The 25,788-nt window shown below is 32.7% G+C and overlaps 1 protein-coding gene across 1 annotated transcript in view; it reads right to left on the reverse strand.

Annotated features, from left to right (window-relative positions):
- Nucleotides 1-960: 960 nt before the first annotated feature.
- LOC106670365 (lachesin-like) overlaps nt 961-25,788 on the reverse strand; it is a 163,918-nt gene continuing 139,090 nt past the window's right edge. Inside the window, exons 7-9 of the mRNA XM_024230223.1 lie at nt 25,392-25,430; nt 15,986-16,048; nt 961-3,333 (exon numbers count right to left, since the gene is read on the reverse strand). Coding sequence (XP_024085991.1) covers nt 3,221-3,333; nt 15,986-16,048; nt 25,392-25,430 — 215 coding nt within the window. The 3' untranslated portion in view covers nt 961-3,220. The remainder of the gene's footprint in view (nt 3,334-15,985; nt 16,049-25,391; nt 25,431-25,788) is intronic.

The following is a 25,788-nucleotide window of genomic DNA, read 5'->3' on the forward strand; positions in this document are numbered from 1 at the left end:
CCAGTCGTTGAAGCTGAAATACATGCCATCAATGCTTGTGCCTTGGAAAATCTTAAAAGAGGTTTCACTGGCCACAAAATCTTCGTAAGGTCGGGGAGCGGAGTAGCTATTCAAGCAATAGCGTGTCAAAATCACATAAAACTAGTCAGGAAATGCAATCCACAAAACCTGGGGAAACACACAACCTGATGTTATATTGCGTATCAGGAACAAGAGAATTTTGGGTAACGAAAACGAAGAAGCACTGGCCAGAGAAGGATCCACAAAAAAAGGGAAGTAGAAAACTCGAGGGGCGCAAGACACAGTAAACTAACCAGTATTAACTTGCTAAAAAAAACCTCATCAAGACTGGCAAACTCACTGCTACAGTTAACGGAGTGCTTAGGATTATATACCAATCTCTGACATCTACACAACGTGGGACTCATTCAATGATGCTCTCCATTTGTAAATTTTGATAAGAAAAAAACAGCCAACCATACCATCTTCGAATGTGAAGAAACAGACAGTTACTGACCTAGTACTTCTTAAAAGAAGGAAAGTAAAATAAGCCAGAAAGCTGCGCTATTTGCGTGAAAATAAACCACCATTTCTTAGTTTATCATCATCATCAGTAACATTTACTTTCTTGTGTTATTTATTTTTGGAACGATGCAATGTGATTACAGTGTTTCGACCTTCTTACCTAGTTTGGCAAACAAGGTATAGAGGATTTTTTTGCACTCTGTTGTAGAATTTTTTAATTATTTATGACGTGTATTGCGATTGTTTAATACACTGTAAAAAAACCTGAAACAAAACACTTTACCAGCTACAAAGTGAAAGAAAGAAATTGTGATCACTGAACAAACTTTATGCTCTGTGATCAGTGTTTTTACATTTAATGGAAACTGTATGTTTATTTGTGGAAAAAATGGTGAAGGACCTATATTGAAAATTAATGTTACGATAAGTACATATTTTATTTACAAAAGTTTACTTGCATCCGGGTGTCGTCACAGTCTAGAGTACAAGAGGATTTCAAATACAATCAAGCATTGGGAATATCCGAGCCTTTATTTAACATGAGTAGGAACACATATATATGATCAATAATTAGCTATTTAGAATAATTATCCCATACAGCCCCATAGAAGAAAAATGGGATTTAAAATTTTATTATTGCAATACTATATAATTTCTTATAAATTAAAAACATCGGTTATAAATATATACATTGTGTTTCTTACAATAAGTTATTGAAATTACTTTAATGAACTATCACTTGTTGTTTTAATATATAAGAAAAAATAAATATAAGAACAAGACACATGTAAATGTTTGCCTAAATAAGGAAAACTCTTAAACACAAATAAATAAAAATATCCATTTTCTAAGGCTCGACAATGTTTATTTTACTTAACTTACACTACATTAATTACATGCACGCTTGTGCGGCCTTAACACTTATATTAATCTTAATATTACACAATAAATATATAATAATTACGATATAGCAAAATATATCAGAAAATCATTTGGACTGACACTCTGACTAGTTCAAGCTACAGATCGTAGCAAACACAACTAATATGTAATAAAATATTATTGCGTTCGAAATCGCAAAATGAAAATCATTTCCGATTTAAAGCTTATAATATGGATAATAAATAAACATTTCTTAAGATAAATACAATTTTGGTCGGGGTTGGAAATGGCACGAGCCACAATGTCGTTAAAGATCATTTCTGATTGTATTGTCTCGACAACCCACAAAAACCCATGATAAGTTATTCTAGATAATGATTCTTTTATGTGTAATAAAGCCCGTTTTTTTTCGACATGTAAATAAGGAGAAATCATTCTAGAATAAATTTTAAATTAATTTTTAAACTTTATTTACAGGAAAACGTACTTTTGTCTACTTTAAAACAATACTTGTGTTACAAAATGAATTGAAAAAAGAAAATATTGAGCGATTACGGACTAAACATGTTTTTAAATTTTGACGACCATTAAAGCAAGGAAACTCTTTTCCGAAATAGTAGAGTAAATAAACGTCAATATAAAATTTTCTTGTATCTTTATTTAATAATGTTGTGTAACAGGAATAAGTTTTATAAGAAATAAATGTATTTATTGTCTAAAGTTTAAAATCTAAAGTGTCTTTAAAAAGTAATATTAACTAATCTTTTTAATTTTGTAGTAGAATATCAGAAATAAGACCAATTTGTAAAATAAGATACAGACTCAGTTCCTTCCTCAATGTTTCTAAGAATACATCCCCATTATCCGGAAATTGTACTTGTTGTTGCTGGTAATAAAATATTAAAGTTTGGTGAAGTGGATATATTTTTCGAATGCAAAGGAACTACGTGTTTTATATTTTTTTACATTGCCTTGTCAATTATATCGCGATAACATTTTCAAAGGAAATACAATACAATTTAAACTGTCAGGTATCTATTTTCTCATGTAAGTAATTATAAAATAAGTAATATAAATTTCGACTGAAACCAATATTCGAGCCTTTGAAATACAATATTGGAGAAATAACAATAATAAGTGTATTTTTTAAAAGTATTAATGTACTGTAGCCTAACGCGAATTAACATGAAGTAAAACGGAAATGGGATATTTTTTACTTTTAATAAATATTTGTCTGCACACACGTTTTTTGTATGATAAGGATTCGCTAGAAATCGTTTTATTAAGTAGAAAGTAGATAAAAATTTTCGTTCGTTTTAGTTCAGTAGTATTGGGTAACATATAAAACTCTGATGATGTAGAATACTCTTGGCAAATAATAAACACTATTGTATCTCAATACATTTGGAATAGCAGAAAACGGTCATCTTTCTTTAATGGAAATCACAAATCAATTTAGCGAGAAATATTTGTACCTAATAATAATTTAATTACACCCACATATAAAACTATATTTACATGAAATAGCTTTATAAGATGTTCACCACGTAATTTTTAATTTAGGTAGGATCTCCATTTCACCATCCCCATGGAAAATCACATGAGAATCGCCCACGTCGACAGTCTTTAATATATCTAAATTATATTGAAATCACCCTAAATCTTTAAAGTCGTCGCCCCATTTAAAATCGAAAATGACCTTTTACTGACACACCGGCGCCAAAACGGCGAACCCCTCTGCCAGAGAAACCGCCCTTTAAAAAATAACGGTTTTTACATCCTTCTCGATTTTAAAACCGCCGGGCTTGTGTTTTTAACGGAAGAGCTGGAAGGAAATGGCGATTAGCAGCGTGATAAGGACCGGACATTCCTCCGAGCCTGAATTGTCCTCATCGTCGAAGTCCTCGTAAACTCCGGGCTTCAATTCTGAAACACAGTAAACATTAAATGAGACACATAATAAGTAAATTTAATAAACTGCTTAAAGACCCGTTTATCTCGCTTTTCAGATTTTAAGGCAATTGTACACGGAAAGATAATATAAAAGGTCAGGTAATAATGTACAAGCCCTAAACAGTTACAAAGCTTGTTAAGAAATCTCATATTTCAGTAAGGTTTAATATATTTTTACACAAGGAGAAATAAACGGGTCTCTTTCTGTTTACAAGTAATACAAAGAAAATTGTTCAGAATTCCTTTTATTACTTCATAATCGTTCTATTTTTCTTCAGAAAGATGAAACTTCGAAATTAAATTTCTTTCATACCTACATATCACATAACCTGTTTATTAATTAGCTTGTTTAAAAACAACATGAATATCTGAATTATAAATTGTATTACAAAGAGTTGTGTCGACTTTCATTGTCGGACAACTTAGACAATATTAAATCCATTACAGTTCGTGGTCCGATTGACCAATTAACTTTTTTCAATTAATTAATCTTTATGAAAGGTATTGTTTGAGATAAAAAAGTCAGTGTCACGAGCGGGATTCGTAAAATGTAAAAAAAGAGGGAAAATTCGAGAGGTTAGGTTGAGATGGGAAGTTAGTGTCCGAGCGGATCGAAGGCAAGATGGCTCAAGTGGTAGAGCACCAGCGTATTTAGCCGAAGATCGTGGGTTCGAATCTCGCTTGTGACACTGGCTTTTTTATCCCAACCCATGCCTTACATAAATATTAGACAATATTGTTATAACGATGTAAACACAGATCATTACCGAATACCGAGGATGTACCTAATTATACAATGATCAATACATGCTCATGTCTAGTGTTATTCCTTAATTATTTTCCAACGATTTTACCCTCACAACAAGCCTCCCGAAGTGAATTGTAAATTGACCCGCCGAACCACCGACAACACCGCGCCGCATTAAGAAGCTGGTTTTTATGCTAGTCACTTTTGAATGTACGAAAAAACTTAAATTGCAACACAACGAAATATTCATTTGTGATGAAAAAGTAAAAAAAAATTTGGAAGTGTACACACATTTGAAGAAATACTAAACCCTCATGGTTTCGAAGCCATGACGGACTGTTGCCATATTGCGCCGTCACAAGGCAGTCTCATTAAAATTTGTCTGCTTGCGGTTACATTCACGTTATATTTCATTATATATTACCTTAATAACTTAAATAAAAGTTCACACGTGTTGTTAATTTGTAATTACAATACTGCCCCATTTTTAATTTCATTAATTTCTTAGTAAATAATTCGTTTTTAAACTTTGTTGGGTGAACTTAATGAAAGTCGTGATGTTTAAACGACCAGAAAAACGATCCATGGTGACACTTCGCTTAATTAAAAAGTATTGCTAAATTCAGATTGCAGAAATGTTCAATCTGTAGATAATTATAATTAACCTTTACACACCACCATGACCCACGTTCTTTCTAAATACTTTTTAATCAGGCCAACTCTCAATATATCGCAATGTTTTTGACACAATTTTGAGAGGATTTTTTTAATGATGATCTTTGGTATTATACGACAAGAGTGTATGACTTATTATTATTATTATTTTTTTTTTGAAATTAAAAAGATTGTCTTTTCTTTCAATCTCAATGTTAGAAATAAATAAAGAGGATTTGTGTCTTGTTTTCTACCTTTTATCGCAAACGGTTATAACAAAAATTAAAGTTTACATGTTATTGTAACATTTTCCTTTAAAATTTGACATTGAAAAATAAAATATTAATTTTTAATAGTAGTTGTAGTTTATAATTATAAAATATTTCAACCCTACTATCTTTAAACAGCTAACTAAACAATGAACTGGCATATGAAAACATCTAAATAATATAGGTATATTCAATGATTCCCTCATCTGTATGTTATGAGGAAGGAAAGGAATTGCACCAATCATAGTCAATGACCTAGTAATCTTTGGGTGAAGGATAAAGTCTATTTCCGTGAACTAACAAACAAAAAGAGTGCAAGAAACCAGAAGGCTACTGTACTTGGGGAATAGAAAACCCCGACTTTCTACTATCCAAATTCATGTCCATATTTTATTCTTACGGTATGTCATGCATCAATTTCAATTTAAGCTTTATTTACATTTGCGCTCACTATTTAATGTTATTATTTCTATCTGGTAATGATCATATTCTATATCATTGTCTAACGCTGCCTCCACGATAAGGTTACGAGGCCACTACAATCGCGCGTAGTCTCAAGCGTAGCTATCATGACAAAGGGACGATGTTACGTATATTTATATATATAATCTTTTTTTGAATGTAGTTGATACTTCATTGGTTTGTCTGATTTTTTGATATTAGCATTTCTTATTGGTTGGTTAGTGATATGTTTTCGCCTATTCATCGAGTACTGTAGTGTTTATGGTGTAAGTAAAATTTTGTGAATCTTCTGTTAGTGTTGATTTTGGGTGTCTTTTTATATGTGATTTATGTCGATGCAGTTTTTCACTGACAAAAAGTAATTCACGTAGTATAGGGTTTATCGTCTAACTACCTGTTGGGTGTAGACGGATGAGAGGTTCGAGCCGTTTTTCAGTATTTTTATAAAATACCCTCGAGTAAAAATCCAACGGCTATGCTGGGATTTGTACCGATTACCATCATCATGACAAATTCGAATAGGATGCCCTAGCCAGTGTCGGTCACAACCTTGCAGGAATCTGGCCCTGGGTAGACTTTAGTTAATCACAGAGTTCAGTCTTTAAAATTCCGCTGGACCGATAGAAGGGTGGAAAGTGGTTTTATATGTACATAATAGCGGTTTTAATCAGATGAAAAATAATGGAACCGGGCGCCCACCATTCTCAATTATTAGACTCATAAGCATGCAAACACATACGAGTTGGCAAACTTGCCGTTGGGTCATTAAAAGAGGGGCCGGAGCATCACAGGCCATTTTCAACCATTATCCCTTCTTATCACGTCGAATAAATCAATAGGACAATTCACTAATCTGGCCATTCTCGCCCCCGCAACGTAAACGTTTAATACCAGGCGTGCCTGTGTTTGTGCGTGCGTGCGTGCGTGCGTGCGTGCGTGTGTGTGTGTGTGTGTGTGTGTGTGTGTGTGTGTGTGTGTGTGTGTGTGTGTGTGTGTGTGTGTGTACATATAATGTGAATAATCAAGGCGGTTATTGTCTACTAATTAATTCACGAGCGATTTCTCTCGGGGAATAGAGGTTTTAGCGTGATAAACTCCGAGCTGCTTGGTGGTTGCCCAAATGGCTAAATATTCATGACAAAAAATCAAAATCCACCTGCTTCTCGTTTTACGTTAAACTGCCGGGGGGGTCATAAGGTCAAATATGAATCAATGGGTCCGTTCGACTTGTCCAATCAAGCTAGGAGATATTGTAGAAAAAGACACGCCAGGGAATTCACCCCAAATTTTTGTACCGATGTTTTTTTAAACACACTTTCGTCTTATTGCTAGTTTTATATGTAAATGTCCTTAACCGAACAATTATTTATTGCAAATTAATTGATTAAAGTTATTTTAATTAAGTCCAAGACTTGCGGCTTTTACTAAATCTCTAATAACAAAATTTATCAATAGATTTCTATTTAGATTTGAATACTATCTGAAAATATTATGTTTTATTTTGTTTTTCTTTTAATTTAACTTTTCCGTTTTTAAAGGAGAAAAGAAAACAATACGAAAAATGATTAAAACTCGTTTTTTGTACTTACTGTATGGAATTTTAAAAATTCATAAGAAGAGATCATAATGTATTTTTTAAATTTAATTATGGCTGATATTTATTATTATTTAACAAAGTGATTCAGCCAAGACACTCTTGTAATATTAAATATAATATACATAGATTCATATTATATGTTTAAATATATAAATTTTTGACGAACCAAAATCAAAAATTGACTATCTATACTTCCAATTAATTACAAAAGATTAATATAAGTTCACTAGTTTTCGTGGTCCGCTTGGCCAAATAACATGTTTCAATTAATTAATCTGTATTTAAAGTATTGGTTGAGATAAAAATTCAGCGTCACAAGCGGGATTCGAACCCACGACCTTCGGCTAAATACGCCGCTGTTCTACCACTTGAGTTATCGTTACTTTGATTCACTCAATAATATCCAAATACAGATTAATTAATTGAAAGATGTTATTTGGTCAAGCGGATCACGAAAACTATGAATTTAATAAGTTAAATGAAGTATATCTTCACTAAAGCTCTCCGCGGCCAATTCCTTTGTCGCCGAGAATCAAATAGATTACACGACATTTGAAAAATTGCAAAAAGGAGGGAAAATTCAAAAGGTGAAGTTGAGATGGGAAGTTAGTGTCCGATCTAAGCCACGATATCCCGCCTGTGAGACAGATTTTTCATTTCGAAAAAATTGTGTATAATTAATTGAGTATTTATATAATTAATAGAAGCTGATAAAATTTAGTATCAATTCATTATTATTTAATATTTATTAAATTCATTAATTTAATATGTAAATTAATATTTATATGAAACCCTTCTTATTATGTATCAACCCTATACCGAGACCTCAATAGTCCCTTGGTTCCGAAAGTAGCGAACCTATAATTCCATTAAAAAAATTACAGCACTATTTTTCCACACAACCTAATGCCTTGGGACGCTATCCGCATTTCCACTATGCTCCGAGATAATCTTCTCTGTCGATTGGAAGGCCACATGATTCCTCACTTTCTGACGAAGAGAATTGTAAAAGTGAAATCTTTATTTATTTCTTCTGTAGGAGTTTCACCATTGGGTGATTGAAAAACAGAAAACCTTACAACAATAAAAATGATTGATTAATTTCTCGGTAGAAAATCAACTTTTTAGATAATCTACTGTTTTCATCATAAATCAACTCGTAGCTCTTGAACAATCCATTTATGGGGAAATCCAAAAAAAGCGTTAAATTTCCGTAAAGAAGGCACACTTCTACAATAACAATTTAATTTTTGGTAAAACTGCTAAATGAAAAAAAAATGCATCCTTAGTGGAAAAATTTACGGTAGACCTAAGTAAATTTTATAACTCCTTCTTCGTTTAATAGGTTTCTAGCTGTATACTCTTTTCTTTAATTACATCCAATCAATATGTAGAAATTTTATGTTAAACGGTAGTTTAGTAGTTCATCATTTTATCCCTGGCAAAATTTATTTCTCAACTTTAATTTGATAAAAAAAAAAGAAAGAAAAATGAAACAAATCACGTAAAAAGAGAAACAATAATCATAACAAACATCAAAAGCAGAAAAATACGCCATATACCTGCATTAAACGCTGACAAAAGCAAAAAAAGGAGAACAATAATAAAGAATTGGTAAAACCTAATGTTAACCTAATAGCAACTTTAACTTAATAATAAGCACACAAACAATCCAACGTAATTTGGCTGTTCATTGTGCTTATTTCTGTTTGTCTCTTTTTTATTTTTGTTTGATTTTTCCTCTTTTTTGTGTTTTTTATTAGTTTAAGTTTTAAAACTTCTGCATTGATGTTCCCTTTTTGCCTGTGATTAGTTTTTCTTTCTTTTTTTGTTGTTTCATTATGTGAAAGTTCGGAAATAACTTTTGCCCTGGACAAAAAGTTGAATTACTAAATTAACCTATACTCCTCTTTTTCACACCACTTTTTCCCATTTATCATAAAATTTCTGCAATCAGTTTCAATGTAATTAAAGAAAAGTGTATACCGTTAGAAAGCTTATTAATAGAAGAAGTTATGAAATTTTCCAAGCTTTCCGTGAATTGTTTCAACATGGTTGCAAATTTCGTTTTTTTTACGAAATTTAAATTTAGAAGTTTCTAAAAGATGTAGCGTTAGGTTTTGTTACCAAAACAAATTGAAATATCAAGAAGGGTGCCTTCTTATAGAAAAGATAGCACTATTTTCAATGATTTTTATTTATATTTATTCAAAAGTGGATAACACAAGTGCAAGGCGTAGACGTAGTAGAGTAGTTATGACGAACGCCGTAGATAGTTGAAAAAACATAAAACGTTGAAAATCTGCAAAAATTGGAGAATCGGACAATGGTTAATAAGTACTTTTTTGCTTTATTTGAGGTGTAGAAGCATCTGACGAATTATGTTGTACGAGTAGCCACCAGGTATAATGGTAAGAAACTTTATACATATAATACATACGTTATCCAATAAAGTACTTAGTTTTTAAAAAAACTTTTAATTTGAATGAAAATATTGGATTATATTTGCAAATATATTACACGAAAAAAATCCATCATGACTCATTTATGAAACCACAATTTAAAAGAGCAGAAGTCCTTTTTAGCCTTTGAAACAATTATTTTCATCAAATCTATTACTCGCTCTGTTTTCTGTGTTTCGTTTATTTAAAATTACATTACATATTGTTTTCTCTAAAAATTGAAAACTGACATTATAATTTAATTTCTTTGTGTTACACGAAAGCGTTGACTAGTTCTGGTTTGCTTTGATCACACGAAGTTTAAAGTTTTGCACTATGTTTCAACATTTTGTGATGTGTAACGTTTGAACAAAGTTAATTAACTATAATGTAAATGAATATTAATATTATTCATCAAACTGTTGTAATTAGTCGTTTTGGCTTTTATGTTGCAAATTAAACCAACCGACAGGAAGATTTACTTCTATAGAATACGGTTTGATTGAAAACATACCGCTTTTTTGAGCACGATGACGACAGAATCCTTAATCAAAATCATCCAGAGTAGTTTCCAGTTCAAATCTCATAAGATCCCGTTAATCCACGGCTGCGGTTACAATCCCCCCCCCCCGGTACATTGCAATAACCCCATTTCATAAAGTTCAGGTCTCTTCGCTTCGACAAACCAAATTCAGAATGGAACTGAAATTATGATTTTTAATTTTATCTACATTCAACATAATTATAGTACGATGACTAAATGGCGTGGTTTAAATATGCTGTCATAGCAGCATATCAGCTGTTGAGTATTTTGTTAGGTAATATAAATTCAGTTGAAAGAAGAAACAGGCTGATATGGTTAGTATCGTTGTTCAATATTATCATTTCATACTAAAAATTATGAAGGATCCAATTAGAAAAAAACATTTACAATTCTTTCGGCGAGCTTTTGCGAAATTTCATCAGAACTTTGAAACTTTCATTGTTAATTAAAAAGGTTAACACAAATATTAAGCTTGCGAATAATATTATATCGTCGTTTATTATTGTATTACTATTATAGATTTTTTTTGTATTATAATTTATCATGTGATGAGGTTATTTTTATGAACATCATAACTTATTTTTCTTTTAATTTTTTATTGCCATTTTTATTATTGTTATTATTTTTATAGGCCAACAAGATACGGTTCAACTCTATATTAACAAAATTTTGTATATGTAATAATTTTTAAATTGTAATTTATAGATATTTTTAAATTTATTATTTATTTAATAATTGTAGGTTTTTGTCTGTTGGCCTTGAAAAGTACCTGAATCAGACAAGAAACTCGTATTAACAATAAAAACTGAAGAGTCAAAAAGGAGAAGTTTACCAAAATCACCCCATCACATGATAAATTATTTCTTTATACGCGAGCTTTCGAACATCTATTAAAAAAAAATCAAAACAATAAGTACAGAAATCGCATGGTCTCATTTAAAAAAGAAAGAACTCTTCGGATATTAAATTACTATCGCTCGGTATTCGAATGCTCGTAGTGCCTGTGACCGCATTAATCAACCTGACCAAGTTAACTTAACGGCAGCACAAAGTACGTTTATGAAAGTAAAGAAGGAACAATCTGGCGAAAAAAAAAGGAGGCAATAAAGCTGACTATGAAACGTTGGCCAGACAGATTGGGATCCGAGACGAGAGAAATGGGCATTTGAAGAGATCGGTATATTGGATAAATAGGATAGACTAGATAGGTCCACTACCTCATCAAATTTTTAACGGGTGCTTTAATTCATACTAATACAATTAGGGACAATTAAGGGTCTGTGGAACCCTATTGTTAAAACCATACCTTCAAAAGTACACTTTTTCCTACAAAACATATATTTACTTCAGCACTTTTTTGCGCAACTCTCTTGGAGTTAGAATTGCCTTACTGAACTGGCTATACCGTATACAGGCTAGTGCTTCACATTCACAAGTCCTCATGTTTCTATTTCTGCTTTCTCTATCTTATTAAGTGGTCATTAAGAGGGCAGAGGCCAGTATGAGACCTTGTCTTATGAGGGACAGGAACACGTTCTCGTTCCTTTTCACAGATTTAAAAATCCCTTAGCTTTCCTTCTATCTAAAGCTTTCGTCCAATTCTTGGGTTTTTCTTTGTCAAGCCATTTTTCTAGCTTTAACGATATAGCGCTCTCTGGTGCGCTTAATTGTGATGGAGAATAGAGATGGGCTTCGGAGTAAAAAGCCAGACAGTAGTATTCACAGAATCCTCTGAACATTAGGGCACGATGTATGCAGCTTGCACAGGTGGTGGAAAATAGTAGCAGCAATCGAAACCGTCGGAGCAAAGTACAGACGTCATCTTTTGGTATGTTTTTGGTGATTACAGACTGGATTATCCCAGATGATGAGGGAAAGGATTTTTGCTGAAAGGAGTCCCGCACGCCGAGAGAAGCGATCGTTTTTCCCCCATTTTATCAAAACTTAAAGATATATTCTAGCGTTACTTGGGAAACAAAGTTTACGTTCATCTACGCTTATTTATCTAGGAGTCAGTATTGCCAGTATTACGGTTTCCGGACCATTGCTCAATCCCTTTACATCCTGGTGCCCAGATGAAAGTTACTTCATTATGTTCATTTCCTAGGAGTGGAAGACATTTTCTGATAAGCCGTAAATTGAAGGTGGAAAAGTTTAAGGCCTACGGTGGTACTTGGGCATATCTGGGCCCCTTTTAATCATTTTAAGTATATATTGTACAAATTATTGTGTTCGGGGACCTCAGCTTCGCAAATTGATTGTGTGGTGCTTATAGTTTTCAGTAGATCATAATTTGTTTAAGTGCCTTTGTTTCATGACCCCATCTGTATGCCTGTTTCAAGGTTTTTATTCTTCTACATGAAAAATTATTTTAATTAATTTACCCTCTTTAATATTAACCGTTCCCATTGCCCTTGAGCTGAATAGCACTGCTCCGGTGTCTGCCTGGACATAACTCAGGTATCTTATAGGGTATTACAACCGGGTCTTCTGTGCAAGCTCAAGGGCGTCCTACCATCTACCTTTCTTTTTAAAGAGGGGTCGCAACTGCAGAGGTTATATCAACCCTCAGGGTGCAGGTGCTTTTGAAAAAAAAAAGATTTGTAAGTATGTCGGGTTCGAAAGCACGACTGCTGGATTCGAAACCTGAGACCTTTACCTTACAGTGATGAGCAATCATTGCGGCCACCGATGCTCTCTAACATCTACCCTATTCCTAAGTCCTACCTATGGACCTTCACTTCCAAACTGTACAAAAACCTTTCTTTTCCTCCGTTTACCCGATTTTCGTTGGTGTTCGACAGGAGAGCATATGTACTGGACCATCCCTTGCAACACGCCCTTTTGAGGGTCCGTGCAATAACCTTGTGTGCAAGTTGCGTGTTTAAAGTACAGTTGTAAATAAATAAATGAATTTAAAAAATAATTTTATTTTGTCAATCATTTTTGAGTGTATCATACATTTTTGTGTCTTTTTAAGTATTTTATGATGACATACTTTTAAATAGGGTTTTTCTTTCTCCGAAGATTCCGTTTAGAATGTCGTATGCTAAGTTGGGTTTAGCTAATAAACTGAATTATTTTCTTATATTTATTTTACTGCGTTCTCTTTGGGAGAACACGAAAAGATGGTTGTGAATGTATTGAAGAAACAACACAAAGTGTTGATCTTGTCAGCAAAGCTGCTGTGGAACTTTCAATTTTTGGTTATATTCGAGTTACCTATTTAATTAAAGTATAAATGGAATTTTCATGCTCATTAAGAATGTTATATTTCAGACTGGAGTTTGCTGTCACAGTAGAACATAATATTGTTGAATCTGTTATAAAGTGTTTTTTGGATCGAAGTTCAATTTAACACTTGGCGATGGTCATGCACACATAGGTGACACATCAATAAATATTTATGCGTCCCTTAATAAAATTATTTCGACTTGTTTAGATTCCAGTGTTATTTTCGTCCTGTTCTCATTTCCTAGAACGCGAATAAAATAATATTCCATTTATTTAGAACTGTTATGATTTTACCGGGAATAAACTAACAATACCACTAGATCCTAATTAAAAGGATTAAAGGAAACAAATTTTGAAAGATTTCATGGAAGGGCTACTATTGAAGACATAAAAATATTCTTGCCACCGTTTCAGTACTTTAAACTGTTTAAACGGCTCAAACCAGTCTATATGATAAGCAGACCTATTTAAAATTAATCGTCTCTTCGACACGCAGACATAAAAACATAGCACGGAGAGAAAACAATTGTGTTTTTAACTAAAAATCGTAGTCGATTCAATCGATTTTTAATTGATGAAAACCCAAGGCACGGGAAAACACTGGTTATCTGTTGCTTTGAATTATTTATACAGGTTCAGTTTTATAAGATCTCCGAGAACTATTTCCCAATTGAAAATGCAGATGTAAGAAATAAGTTCAGCTGATATAATTAGCTCCATCCAAATTTCAACGAATTAATCTTCACTCTATAACCAAAAACCAGTGTTTCAGCTCCTTTAATTAAGCCATTAAATTTTTTTTAAAAAAGCCTTTCGTGTCAAAGTATCACTATGAACTGCTCTTATTTAATTACCGAATTTTCAAAACGGCCCTTCAAATACTTTAACATGTAGTAAAAAAAATTACATTCTGTGAGATTTTAAACCAAATTATCTCGTTTTTGAGAGATAAATAACAAGGATTTATTTAACCCTTTCGCCTCGGAAATCAACTTTTTTCACGATAAAACAGCATTTGATAGCGTCTAATTATAAGTGATTGAATTATATCGAACTGTACATTACTCAAAGACAAAAACCGGACATTCAAATTTTGTTGTTTATTTTTACTGTATGTATTTTTATCATGATATTAATACCAACATACTTATTTTAATGTAAAATTAAAATGCAGCTAACTTATTTCATCTACTTTTGCCAGGAAATAAATTCTTAGTTAAATTCATTCTACCACTAAAACATTCACCGGTGGTTTTGTGAATTTTCTTTCGAGTCATCAGAATGAACTAATTTTTATCAAAACTCATGATTTTTTTTCTCTTTTAATTTGACATTCCTTACCATAAGTATATTGCAATTATGTAAAGAAAAAATACGTATAATCTAAAATACACCACAAAATATTACTGTTTTATTTATTTTTACTATTTATTTTTGACACAATGATTTCTGTTTTATATCTTTCCTAAATGAATAGATATAAAAAATTCAAGATTAAAAAGAAATTACTTAATTAGTTACTTATTAGTTGGGTGATATCTCGGCCATTCATCATTGTGTACATACAGGAAAATATATAACATGTATGATTGTTTTTTATTGCATATAATATTAAATTTTTGATGTTGTTACTACAATTATACTACATAGCATATTTTATTGCATATAGATCTGGGCTTTAGTTATAAGTAGTTTTTGCACTAGTATATTTTCCATATCGATTTTCAACATTCAGAGACTGCAGTTTGTATGATGAAAAAATACAAGTTGTTCTATTTTACTGCTTTTTTTTCCATTCTTATATTATATAGATTATAAAAAGTATCTATTAGCATGTTTAAATAGGCGAGAGAACGAGAACAACCATAAGAAATCTCCTCCCTTTCGTGAAATCACCATAACACCCACATTAGGCGGAAGAAGCGTCAGCTTTTTTCGGTTTTGTGTCAGCCAGTCACTTCCATCAAATCGATCCCAGGGCCAATCCAATCCGGAAGAAAACTGAGACTATTGTCCGCACCATCCCATTTTCTTTTATAAAGCTGACACCGCCAGCCAAGGCTAGGCCGAAAATCTCTATGGCTCTGTATTCAAACTATCGTTTCTTTTTTCAGAGGACATACAGTTTATATTACTACCACCTTAGAAAGTAAATACGTATGGAATAAAAAACCTTCTGTTCCATAAAGACGTAAAAGCACATGTATCAGATTTTTCCGAATATATTTTTATTTTAAGTATTCTTTCTTTATTTTCCTTGTTTATCGTGATTCAATTCCTTTTTCAATACGGTCAGCCTTTGGCTACTTTCAATCCGGAAAGGAAAACTTTTAATAAAATTAAAAAGAAAAATCTACAGAGAGATACACTAATATTTCACTCTGTTGGAGAGCAAATTCGGGGCCTAGGGCCATTAAAGTGATTAAAAACTTTCCCGAACTACCGCGGCTTAATTTCTTCGGAAGGGGAACATCCCTCGACAAAAACACTGGCGTCATTAACAAAAGCATTCTGAGCTGTTTTAGTTTATCTAAAATACCTTCGGATTTCACGTTCGATTACTCACCGGATTGTAAAAATAACCATTAAATAGGTTTTGCAATTTGAAAATAAAACATGACCAATTGCAAATTAAGATGGGCTCGTATGGGCCATACAAAAACATTTGTCCCTTACCTCTCTGTTTTGCTGACATTCCCGGGTCGATTTCGTTTGGGCCGTATTTCTTTCGGTTTTTATCTGAAAAGAAAATTTAATTAATGAAAAACATTACACAATTTACGTCAAATTGTTTAAAACATTCACAAAATCGCTAAAAAAGTGAAATATAAATTTTTAACAGTATCCCTATCATTTGTGAATTTATTTTACTTCACCTTTTTATATTTGAATTTTTTTCTATAAATGTTTTTAATGAATTTACTTAAACTACTGTTAAAAATTCCTGAATCTATTCATCTAGACATGTTCCGAGTTTCCTATTGGAAAATATTTTTTCTAGCAATTCTAAAATGTCAAGTATTAAAGTCATAGGATACTATACTAAAGAAATAGGATTGGTGAATGGACCCTTAGGACCCGACAGCTGCTGGTTGTCATATGTTGTCTGCTGGACCTCCACTTACCGCATTTCCAAAAAGCGCAGGCTTCATTCTGCACGTGAATATTTGGATTGGAAAAAAATTGATAGAGAGTTCTCTTTACAGTTGAGATGAGCATAGGTCTCAATTTTTCAGCGTAAAAATTTTGTGTAGCATGCCCAAGGGAAAGATATGTTCTACGTACGGTTCCTCATATTGCATTTCGTAATGGCTGAATTGTTCTGTTATATGGTAAAGGTTTCTCAAAAAGGTAGTTACAAGAGATTATTGAGAAGTTTGTTTTTTCGGTGAGAGGTTTCTGTTAATTCAGGACAATGCCAGATCGCGTAGAGCCAGTATTGGAATAGAGTGCATACTTTGGCCAATACGGAGTCCAAATTTGAATCCGAGCATGCATATTTAGAACCGACTTAAGTGATGTATGGACGTTGGAACCCTGCTCCTTATACCCTTAAAAAGTTCGAAAAATGTGTGGTGTTTCGTGACCGTTTGTCAATGATTATTCGGAGATTGTGAGATGCGGTCTGGTGTGACGTAGGTTTTAGAAAAATATTTTCTTTATCGTGCCAATGTTTCGATTTTTATTGAGATCATCTTCAGGGCTCAATCTGTTCGTTTTCCGTGTAGATTTGTCATTTCTATCAATCGTGTTGAGAATGCCAGTGAGATATCCAATATATCCTGAAGATGATCTCATTAAAGTTCGAAACGTTGGCAAGATAAAGAAAATGTTTTTCTAAAACCTACGTCACGCCAAACCGCATCTCACGATTTCCGAAAAATAGTTGGAAAAATATTATTCAAGTCGTTATAAATTTTGTTTTTCGAAGGTTGCAAAGGCATTTAACGGGCGTCATACTTGTCAAAGCAGGAAATGTTAGGTACTGAACACAAATAAAAATTACTCAATTAATTTTTTACACAATTGTTTCAAAATGAAAAATTTGCTTCACAGGCGGGATTCGACCACGACCTTCGGCTAAATACGCGGCTTTCTATATGAAGCCACGATTTGCTTACAATAGGAATACAACGAGGAGTCGAAATGGGAAGTTTGCGGCATGGGCGATCAAAGTCGTAGCTCAAGTGGTAGAGCAGCGACGTATTTAGCCGAAAGTCGTGGGTTCGAATCCCGCCTTTTTCATTTCAAAAAAAATTGTGTATAATTAATTGAGTAATTAAAAAGTTAAAAATAAAAACGTTTTATTTAATTTTTAATTTAGTATTTTTTCTTATATTAATAAGTTAATTAAATGATACACTATATATTCATAGAGTTCCGTGTTTAAATTATTAGTTTTAGTCAGTAGGCGGGATCGTCCTTTAATGTATGAAAAGCTGGCCCTCAGAGTGTTTGAATCAAAGAATAGGTATTATTACTCACCCGACCAAGAATAAGCCATGCTAGTTTGTGCCCTAGAAAAGTTGCTCGCTCTATGTCCTCCATAATTGAAGAGGATCATTCAATGGCTCCATATAGAGACAGAGTAGGATTGTCTCCCGATATGAGGGGTATAATTGAACATGTCAATGAGTTTTTGGTTCAACTGCTATTGTACTTTTTCTCGTACATCGTAGATATCTCGATTTGTTTTGTACATCGAGAGTACACATCATATTTATTGGTACGATTGTGTAAATCGACCACCGACCTACTTGAGTGAAGATACGGAAGTAGGAAAGAATGTCATGTTTAACTGGTACAGGGTCGCTAACGGGGTCTGTATCCACTCGCTGGTTTTTGAGTTATTCAGACGCATATAGGCATTGCACTATCTTCAGTGAGAACAGAATTTTGGAGAGTTTGAGGAGTCAAGGCTTAAAGACAGCATACCTTGGGTGGCGGGACGGAGAAGGACGTAGTCTGACTTCGAAAAGACTTAAACTCAATTCTGAACGCATTAACGCACGAAATAAATAAATAAATGATTTTTAAGGTGGCGCGTTAAATTTGTGCTTCAGAGTACCGATATGAATATTTTGACTTATGTTTTTATACTGTTATCTTTATTTTACTGTTAATTTTTTTGAAAATATCACCAATCATCACGGTTTTACATTCTTTAATATGTTAGCTTACTGTTGCAAAAATATATGAAAGTAATTCAGCAGCTTACGGGATTATTCAGCTGCCGGTTTATTGTACTCTAGTAAACTTTTAACTAAAACCATCAGGTTTTCAGTGTGGTACGAAAAAAATGATACTTATTCAAAAAATTCAAATGCGAAATAGTCCTCAAACAGACTTAATTAACCAAAACACATTATTATTCTTAATAAATTAATCTTTTTATGTAAGGTTTTGGTCTAAATGAAAAAGTTAGTGTCACGAGCGGGATTCGAACCCACGACCTTCGTCTGAATACACCGCTGCTCTAACCACTTGAGCTATCGTGACTTCGATCCACTCGGATACCAACTCCCCATCCCAACCTACAACCTTTCGAATTTTTCCCTCCTTTTTGCCATTTTTCAGGGGATTCGAATCCCGCTCGTGACACTAGCTTTTTCATTTCGACCAAAACCTTACACAAAAAGATTAATTAATTAAAAAACTAATTTCGTCAATAGATCACTAAATATAATGAACTATTCTTAATTTGATCTGATTTCTGCTCCGTACTTTTATGAAAAAAATTAATCCCATTTGTATTTGTTCTTTTTGTTCTACATCAGATTTCTCCTTATGATATAATTTTATAATATAGTAATTATAATAATGCTATTCTGAATACAAATCGTAAAATTGGTGCTCCTAAAAATCCTTCTTTTTGTTTGTATTTTCCAATATACAGACAGAAAGAAAACAATCTGATCAGAATGATCAATCATCAGGAACTATCAAAAATTGTATAAATAGAAGTTGAAACTTTATGCTTGTATTACAGAATATACTCTTTTATGGCAAGAAAAACTACATAGTAGATAATCTTTGCGTCAAATACGTATGTTTGGGTATGATTATGGTTAATGATTTTAAATTTGTTTTTAAACTAATATAAAAAAAATCTCAATTCTTCCATACCTGTTTATAACTTTTTTGTGCTGCTGTTTTTGATGTTTCTGTTTTCGTTAAGATTAATTATTTTCAGTAAATTATATCGTATACAGGGTGTCCCAGATCCTTCTGAGGAAACTCAGGGAATCGATTCTACTCTTCGTTTGGAGCAAAAAATCTGAAAAATTTGAAGGGGGGTAGAAATTCAGAAAGTCAGTTATGCATTCGAGAAGAGGGAAAACTTTGAGCATTTCCTCTGAAAAGTTCCTCCTTTGTTGTTAGGTGCTTGCTACAAGAAGAACCATTGCATTTTATTGTATGAAGCTTTCTGGTATGGTTTTTGTGAGATTACAGATGTGTCATTTTTATTTTACAAAGCGAGTTCTAATTGGTTTATTTCTACCCCCCATCAAATTTACCTTAGCTCACGTTTTCGAACATTCAATTGTTATTTTTCAAATCTAATAGAACGTTATTTAAAAACCTGGATATATCAACGTAAAGCATATTAGATGAAGAATGTTTGGAAAAATTTGACAGGTTGTAGGTATTTTTTGTAACGTCAGTAGAACGTGCAATCATGACCAAAATTTTAAATTTTGTAATTTTGACATGTTCCAACTGATATTGGCTAACATTTTACGTCATTCAGATTATAGCAAAGAAGTATCTTACAGCAAATTTAGCGTTCTTTCAAATGTTGTAATTGGATTTGTTGTAGTTTCAACATTTTGAAAGTTGTAAGCGTTTTTATGTGGTAAGATAGTGAAAAGTTGAAAAAACCTAAATTGACGAATATCTTCAAAATAGAGAACTTTCCAAAAATTTTCTCCTGAGCATTTTTTGCTCCAAACGCAGAGTAGAATCGATTCCCTGAGTTTCGTCAGAAGGAACTGGGACACCCTGTAGAAGTAGATACTATGACAAGCCATTTCATAAAGGCCGCCAAAGCGACATAAACAAACAAGAAGGCAGAGTTCCAACGATTGAGGAGACAGACGAAAGGACGGCGGCAGGCCTAAGAGAGAGCCACGCTGGATTTGGAGTTACTCGGTCGCTTGCAACTTTAGAAAGATGATAAAGTAAAAATAAAAGCGTGTGACGTTCTCAAGACAAAAAAACTGTTAGTGAAGAATTCTAGTGGAGTGGTGTTCGTTCAACAAGGTTCGTTACATTATACTATACAACTTGTCCAGGGAAAAGGAAACCAAAAAATAACTTTACACTTACATACTTTCTATCAAGAAAATATTCCCTTTTCCTTACTAAATTAGTTGTAACCATTTATAAGACATATTTGATTCATTATTTGTTATTAATATAAGAACCTTTTATTTTTAACGGGTATCGACTTATTATTTTATTTTATTTTTTATAACAATATTAATCCCACAACGTTATAAATACATAATTATGAAATTCATTTAATTAATCTTTTTATGTAAGGTTTTGGTTGAAATGAAAACGTTATCGTCACGAGCGGGATTCGAACCGAAGGTCGTGGGCTCGAATCCCGCACGTGACGCTAACTTTTTGTTTCAACCAAAACCTTACATAAAAATTGAATTAATTGATTAATTAATTAAACTAATTGAAAGAAGTAATTTGGTCAATCAGACTACCAAATATAATGAATAATTATGAATGTTAAAAAAATTAACAATACGATCACTTATTTAAACTAATATTTAAAAAATCAACCCCAAAACGAATATTAGTGTAATAGTAATAGTATAATATTAGTATTGACAGAGTTGAAAGTTTTGCTCTCCAAAAGGGAAAGTTCGTCGGGTTCACTTCGCTTCTTCCACGGTCGTCGAATCCTCTTTTAGCGTAGTTCAGAATGACTTCCATCCTTCACCCCCTGCCCGGCAGTAATCGTCGAGGTCGGTTACAACTTGCTCAACTTATAATCAAATCTCTCTACCTAAAGTGTATGTCATCTTTATCTGGGGATTAATTTCTTCAGAGTTATCAGATGTTTAACCTACTTTCGAGAGAGTTGAGGTCCTGAGACTTTCGCACAACTTACTCGGCAGGATTTTTCTCCACGCACTGTGGAAATCTTACGGACAAGTTTTCGATATAAAACCCCGTTATCACGCAATTGTTCATTTTCATTCAATAATCTATTTGATTAGTAATACATTCCAAATTTCTAGCGTAACTACTTCAAATATATTATCAGGCAAAATTACAATTATTAAGAAAAACCTACAGACAGATTTTAAACATAATACATAGTTTTTTGTTTTGGGAACTGAGCTTTTGAAAACAGTGGATTGCCATTTGCACTTTTTCTATAAGGAAAATGACCCTTTGTAAAAGATATCTTCGTACAACAAAGGTAATTGACTTAGTGCAATCTGATTAAATGTCCGTATCTGTTACTTTAAAAGAAGCTAAAGCAAAGAAAGGTTTTTGGCGAAGGTTAAAACCTAGCTACTCTGATAGATTTCCTGAAAAACAGAGATATTATTAGTAGGTTTTATTTCGGATTTTGTGTCTTGAAAATCACATAAAGTAAAAGTCTGGCTAGAATTAGTTGTTCAACTGCCTCAAAATTCATGACGCGAATTGATACGAGCACGTCGGAACTTTGCATATTCAGAAACTCTGTATAAGATAGGATTAGCATGAGAATCGGAACGGTTTTAAAACGACGAAGGCACGGGGATGGGCGAATTGGCCCCCAATTTACAGTTGACACAAATTCCATTTTCAATAAAATGTGTAACTAGGAATTGAAAATCAACCCGCGCTGAGCATATACTCAATCACCTCGCGTAATTCACTCGCTTCGACGTACAGAAATATAATTGACGGTCAGGGCTGGAAATTTTTATTTCTACTGGAACGGTAAAACGATCGTGCTCACTACTACATAGATGAAAGCGGATACTGCTGGAAGGAATTTGGAATATTTAAAATTCATAATCCGGTAACCTTTGTTATCAGAAACGTACCTAGTAATTTTCGTAGAATCTGTCGTTTGAAAGCCATTTTGAATATGAGTTTTTAAATTTAATGGTAAACTGATAAAAGCGGCGTATTTAGTCGAAGGTCGTGGGTTTGAATCCCGCTCGTGACACTGACTTTTTTATCTCAACCAAAAAACCTTGCATAAAAAGAATAACTAATTGAAAGATATAATTTTCATATTGATTAAAAACACAAAAAATGAAATTCCTGTTAAAAATTTCAAATAATTTCGCTCAATCAATTGACACAAGGTTTACGATTAAATGTGTGGTGATTAGTGACCGTTAGAAGATTATTATTCAGAAATTGTGGCATGCAGTTTGGTGTGATGTAGGTTTCAGAAAAACATTTTCTTTATCTTGCCAATGTTTCGGTCTTTATTAAGATCTTCTTCAGGGCCTGGGATTTGCAAACATTGTTTAAATTTAACAAAACCATGTAGGATGTGAAAAAAAGTGAATTTACACAATGCAAAAAAATATTGTTTTATATTCAATCAAAGTATTTCTACTCACTCAAAATGTTTGTTTTCTGCGTAAATACTTTGACAGAACATAAAAAAAAAATATTTTTTGCAATGTATAAATTCACTTTTTTCCACATCTTACATGTTTTTGTTAAATTTAAACTATGTACAAACAAGTGACACACACAAAAGCATTGATTTGGATTTTCAGCCGCTGAAATAATTGACAGACGATTACCCAGAAGAAGAATAATTACCCAGAAACAAATCCGGTGATATAAAATAAATCGATTGAAAGGTTTTTCTTTATTTTATCCATATTTTCCTCATTTGTAATGACATGTAGACAAAATATTGCTCATGTAGATGAAAAGCCTGAAAATGCATCTTTCCAACGGGCGTGCCACAGTGAACGTTAGATAAAATGCATAGAAATTATGAATTTTTAGGTAGAATACCCGTCACAGTAGAAAAAAATGCCCTTAACTGTTCGAGTCCAAAAGTCTAAAAATTTATTACAGAATTCGTATTCAATGGTTTTGAAGGGTAATTAAACGAAATCCGAATCGATTTATTTAATTATTTTTTGCTAATTCTTTTGAAACTATTAAATTTGAAAAAAATCTTCTAATTACAACTCAGGAGATCCGGCAGATTTGGTCGCCTTATCTTTGGGTACATTTTTTTAGCTTTACTTTTCTTAACTGTTTGAATAGTTGATTTTAAATAAAAATTTAAAAGTTATAAATGTTATATATATATATATATATATATATCACTCAGATAGCTCATTTTGCAAAAGAACAAAATTATTGTCCCGCTAGTTGGGTTTTAATGAAGAAAATATTATAAAAATAATTACCTACTTTATTAATAACGTACTATATTTTCGGTTTTATTGCTTTTTATGGATGTAATCATATTAAATACGATACGGCTTATTATTTTCTTATCTTAGTTAAAACACAAGTGAACAATTGTACAATATAATAATTAGCAATCTTCAAATACAGTAAAACATGTTTTATAAGTTCAAATTTTTTTCTTTGTTCAAAGAACCCAAAATATGATATTGAACACCCGTATTACATAAATAAATAAATTTTGACATAGAATCGCCAAAAAATTCCATTGAAATCTGTGATTCCACGACCGTAACATCCCATAGTATTTCCTTTCATAATCACTCTACATATCCCTAAAATTAAAACCTTATGGCTAATTATATAGAAAATTCAAAATATTTGAACAAAGGTGAACTAATGGTTAAATAAAATCGGAAAGAACAAAAGGAGAAGTACATTATCTATGAAAAATGGCAAAAAGGAGGGAAAATTCAAAAGGTGTGGTTGAGATGGGAGGTTGGTGTCCGAATGGATCGAGGTCACGATAGCTCATGTGGTAGAGCAGCGGCGTATCAAGCCGAAGATCGTGGGTTCGAATCCCGCTCGTGCCTTAGACTTTTTTATCTCAACTGAAAACCTTAATTAATTGTAAGATATTAATTGGTATTATTAATTGGTCAAGCGGACCACGAAACTAGAGAATTATTTTGGATTAAAATTTGTAATATTTTGGAACATGATGTTGATTTACTTCCACATTCTTTGTCCATACAAATATACTTGTTGTTAATTGCCTTTGTCATGACTAAATATACTTAAAAATTGCTTTTCATGATATTTTACACTGCGTATCCAAAGCACTGTAAGGGTTAGTTGTGTAACTTAAGGCTAATGTAAATACATTTTACTAATGTTTCAATCCACTTTGCTTTACAGAGTTTCCTTTCAACGCTATTGCTATTAAATTTTTTGTAAACAAGACCTAATTTATTGCAGGTTCATTAATTTTATATTTGACATATTAATTTGTTTTAATGAAAGGTTATTGTTAATAGACATGGCTATTTCCAAACTTGGAATTGGTTGTTTTATAAATAATGCCGTTAATACCGAGAGCTATTAAACGCGAAGTGAGTTGGAAATTATTTTATTTTAAAGTTCAATTCAACCCATAAACCCAGCCGTCAGCTGTTTAGAACATTCGTGTTACCGTGATCAGATTGGGGAGTGAATTATCCGACGGATTAACAATAAAAGGCTATTGTTTTTTAAAATAAACGAGCTAAATGTGCCACATAGCTAAAGGTAAAAAAGGTAAAAAGGTTATGTATTACAATAACCCGACTGTGCAGGATTCGTTTTTGCCCGAACGGTATGCTAGAATGAATTTCCGGGTGAGAGTCACGCGTCGTGGGAGAGGATTTGCTGAAAGTGGCGCCCGAAAAAGTGCCGGAGGGAGGGCCGTTCTACTTAACGAACCGTAACAATTTTTAGTTCAGTAATTCCGACCTTCAAATAATCTGGAATTTATTCAGGGCGGGTCCAATTATAAAGGATAACTGTGACGGAACTTGAACAGGCCGAGGGGCAACAAGTGGCCGACAGATCACACACGCTTTTCCCCCGGGTTAAGAGTGAATTGACTCTAGGCCTCCTCTAAAATACTTATCCAAACACGTACTGGTTTTACCTTTATGCTTGGGCCTGTGCGATTCCGGCCTCGGAACAGCTGAAACAAAAAACGAAAAACATTACTGCATAAATAAACATTTGTTTCAATAATAAATCAATGATAGCAATTTAAAACATATCAGATTGTATTTCACATTGTATAATTATATGTTTTTAAGAGATAAGAGAACCTGAAATGCCAGTTGCGGTATAAATTTTCGATGGTGAAGACTATATCTACGATACAGTTGGCTTCACCAATTTACTCAATAACTTGATATGAACAAAAAATTTGTAGAAAGACCAAACATATCGAATAATATGAAAAAATACATTTTCTAGAATAACAATGTAAAATAATAATAGTTGATTAGTTTAATATTTAATCATTAGTTTAAAACTGTACTTAATGTCTG

The sequence above is a fragment of the Cimex lectularius genome, unplaced genomic scaffold (genome assembly GCF_000648675.2).
Source record: "Cimex lectularius strain Harlan isolate CLEC.00 unplaced genomic scaffold, Clec_2.1 scaffold348, whole genome shotgun sequence".
Lineage (NCBI taxonomy): Eukaryota > Metazoa > Arthropoda > Insecta > Hemiptera > Cimicidae > Cimex > Cimex lectularius.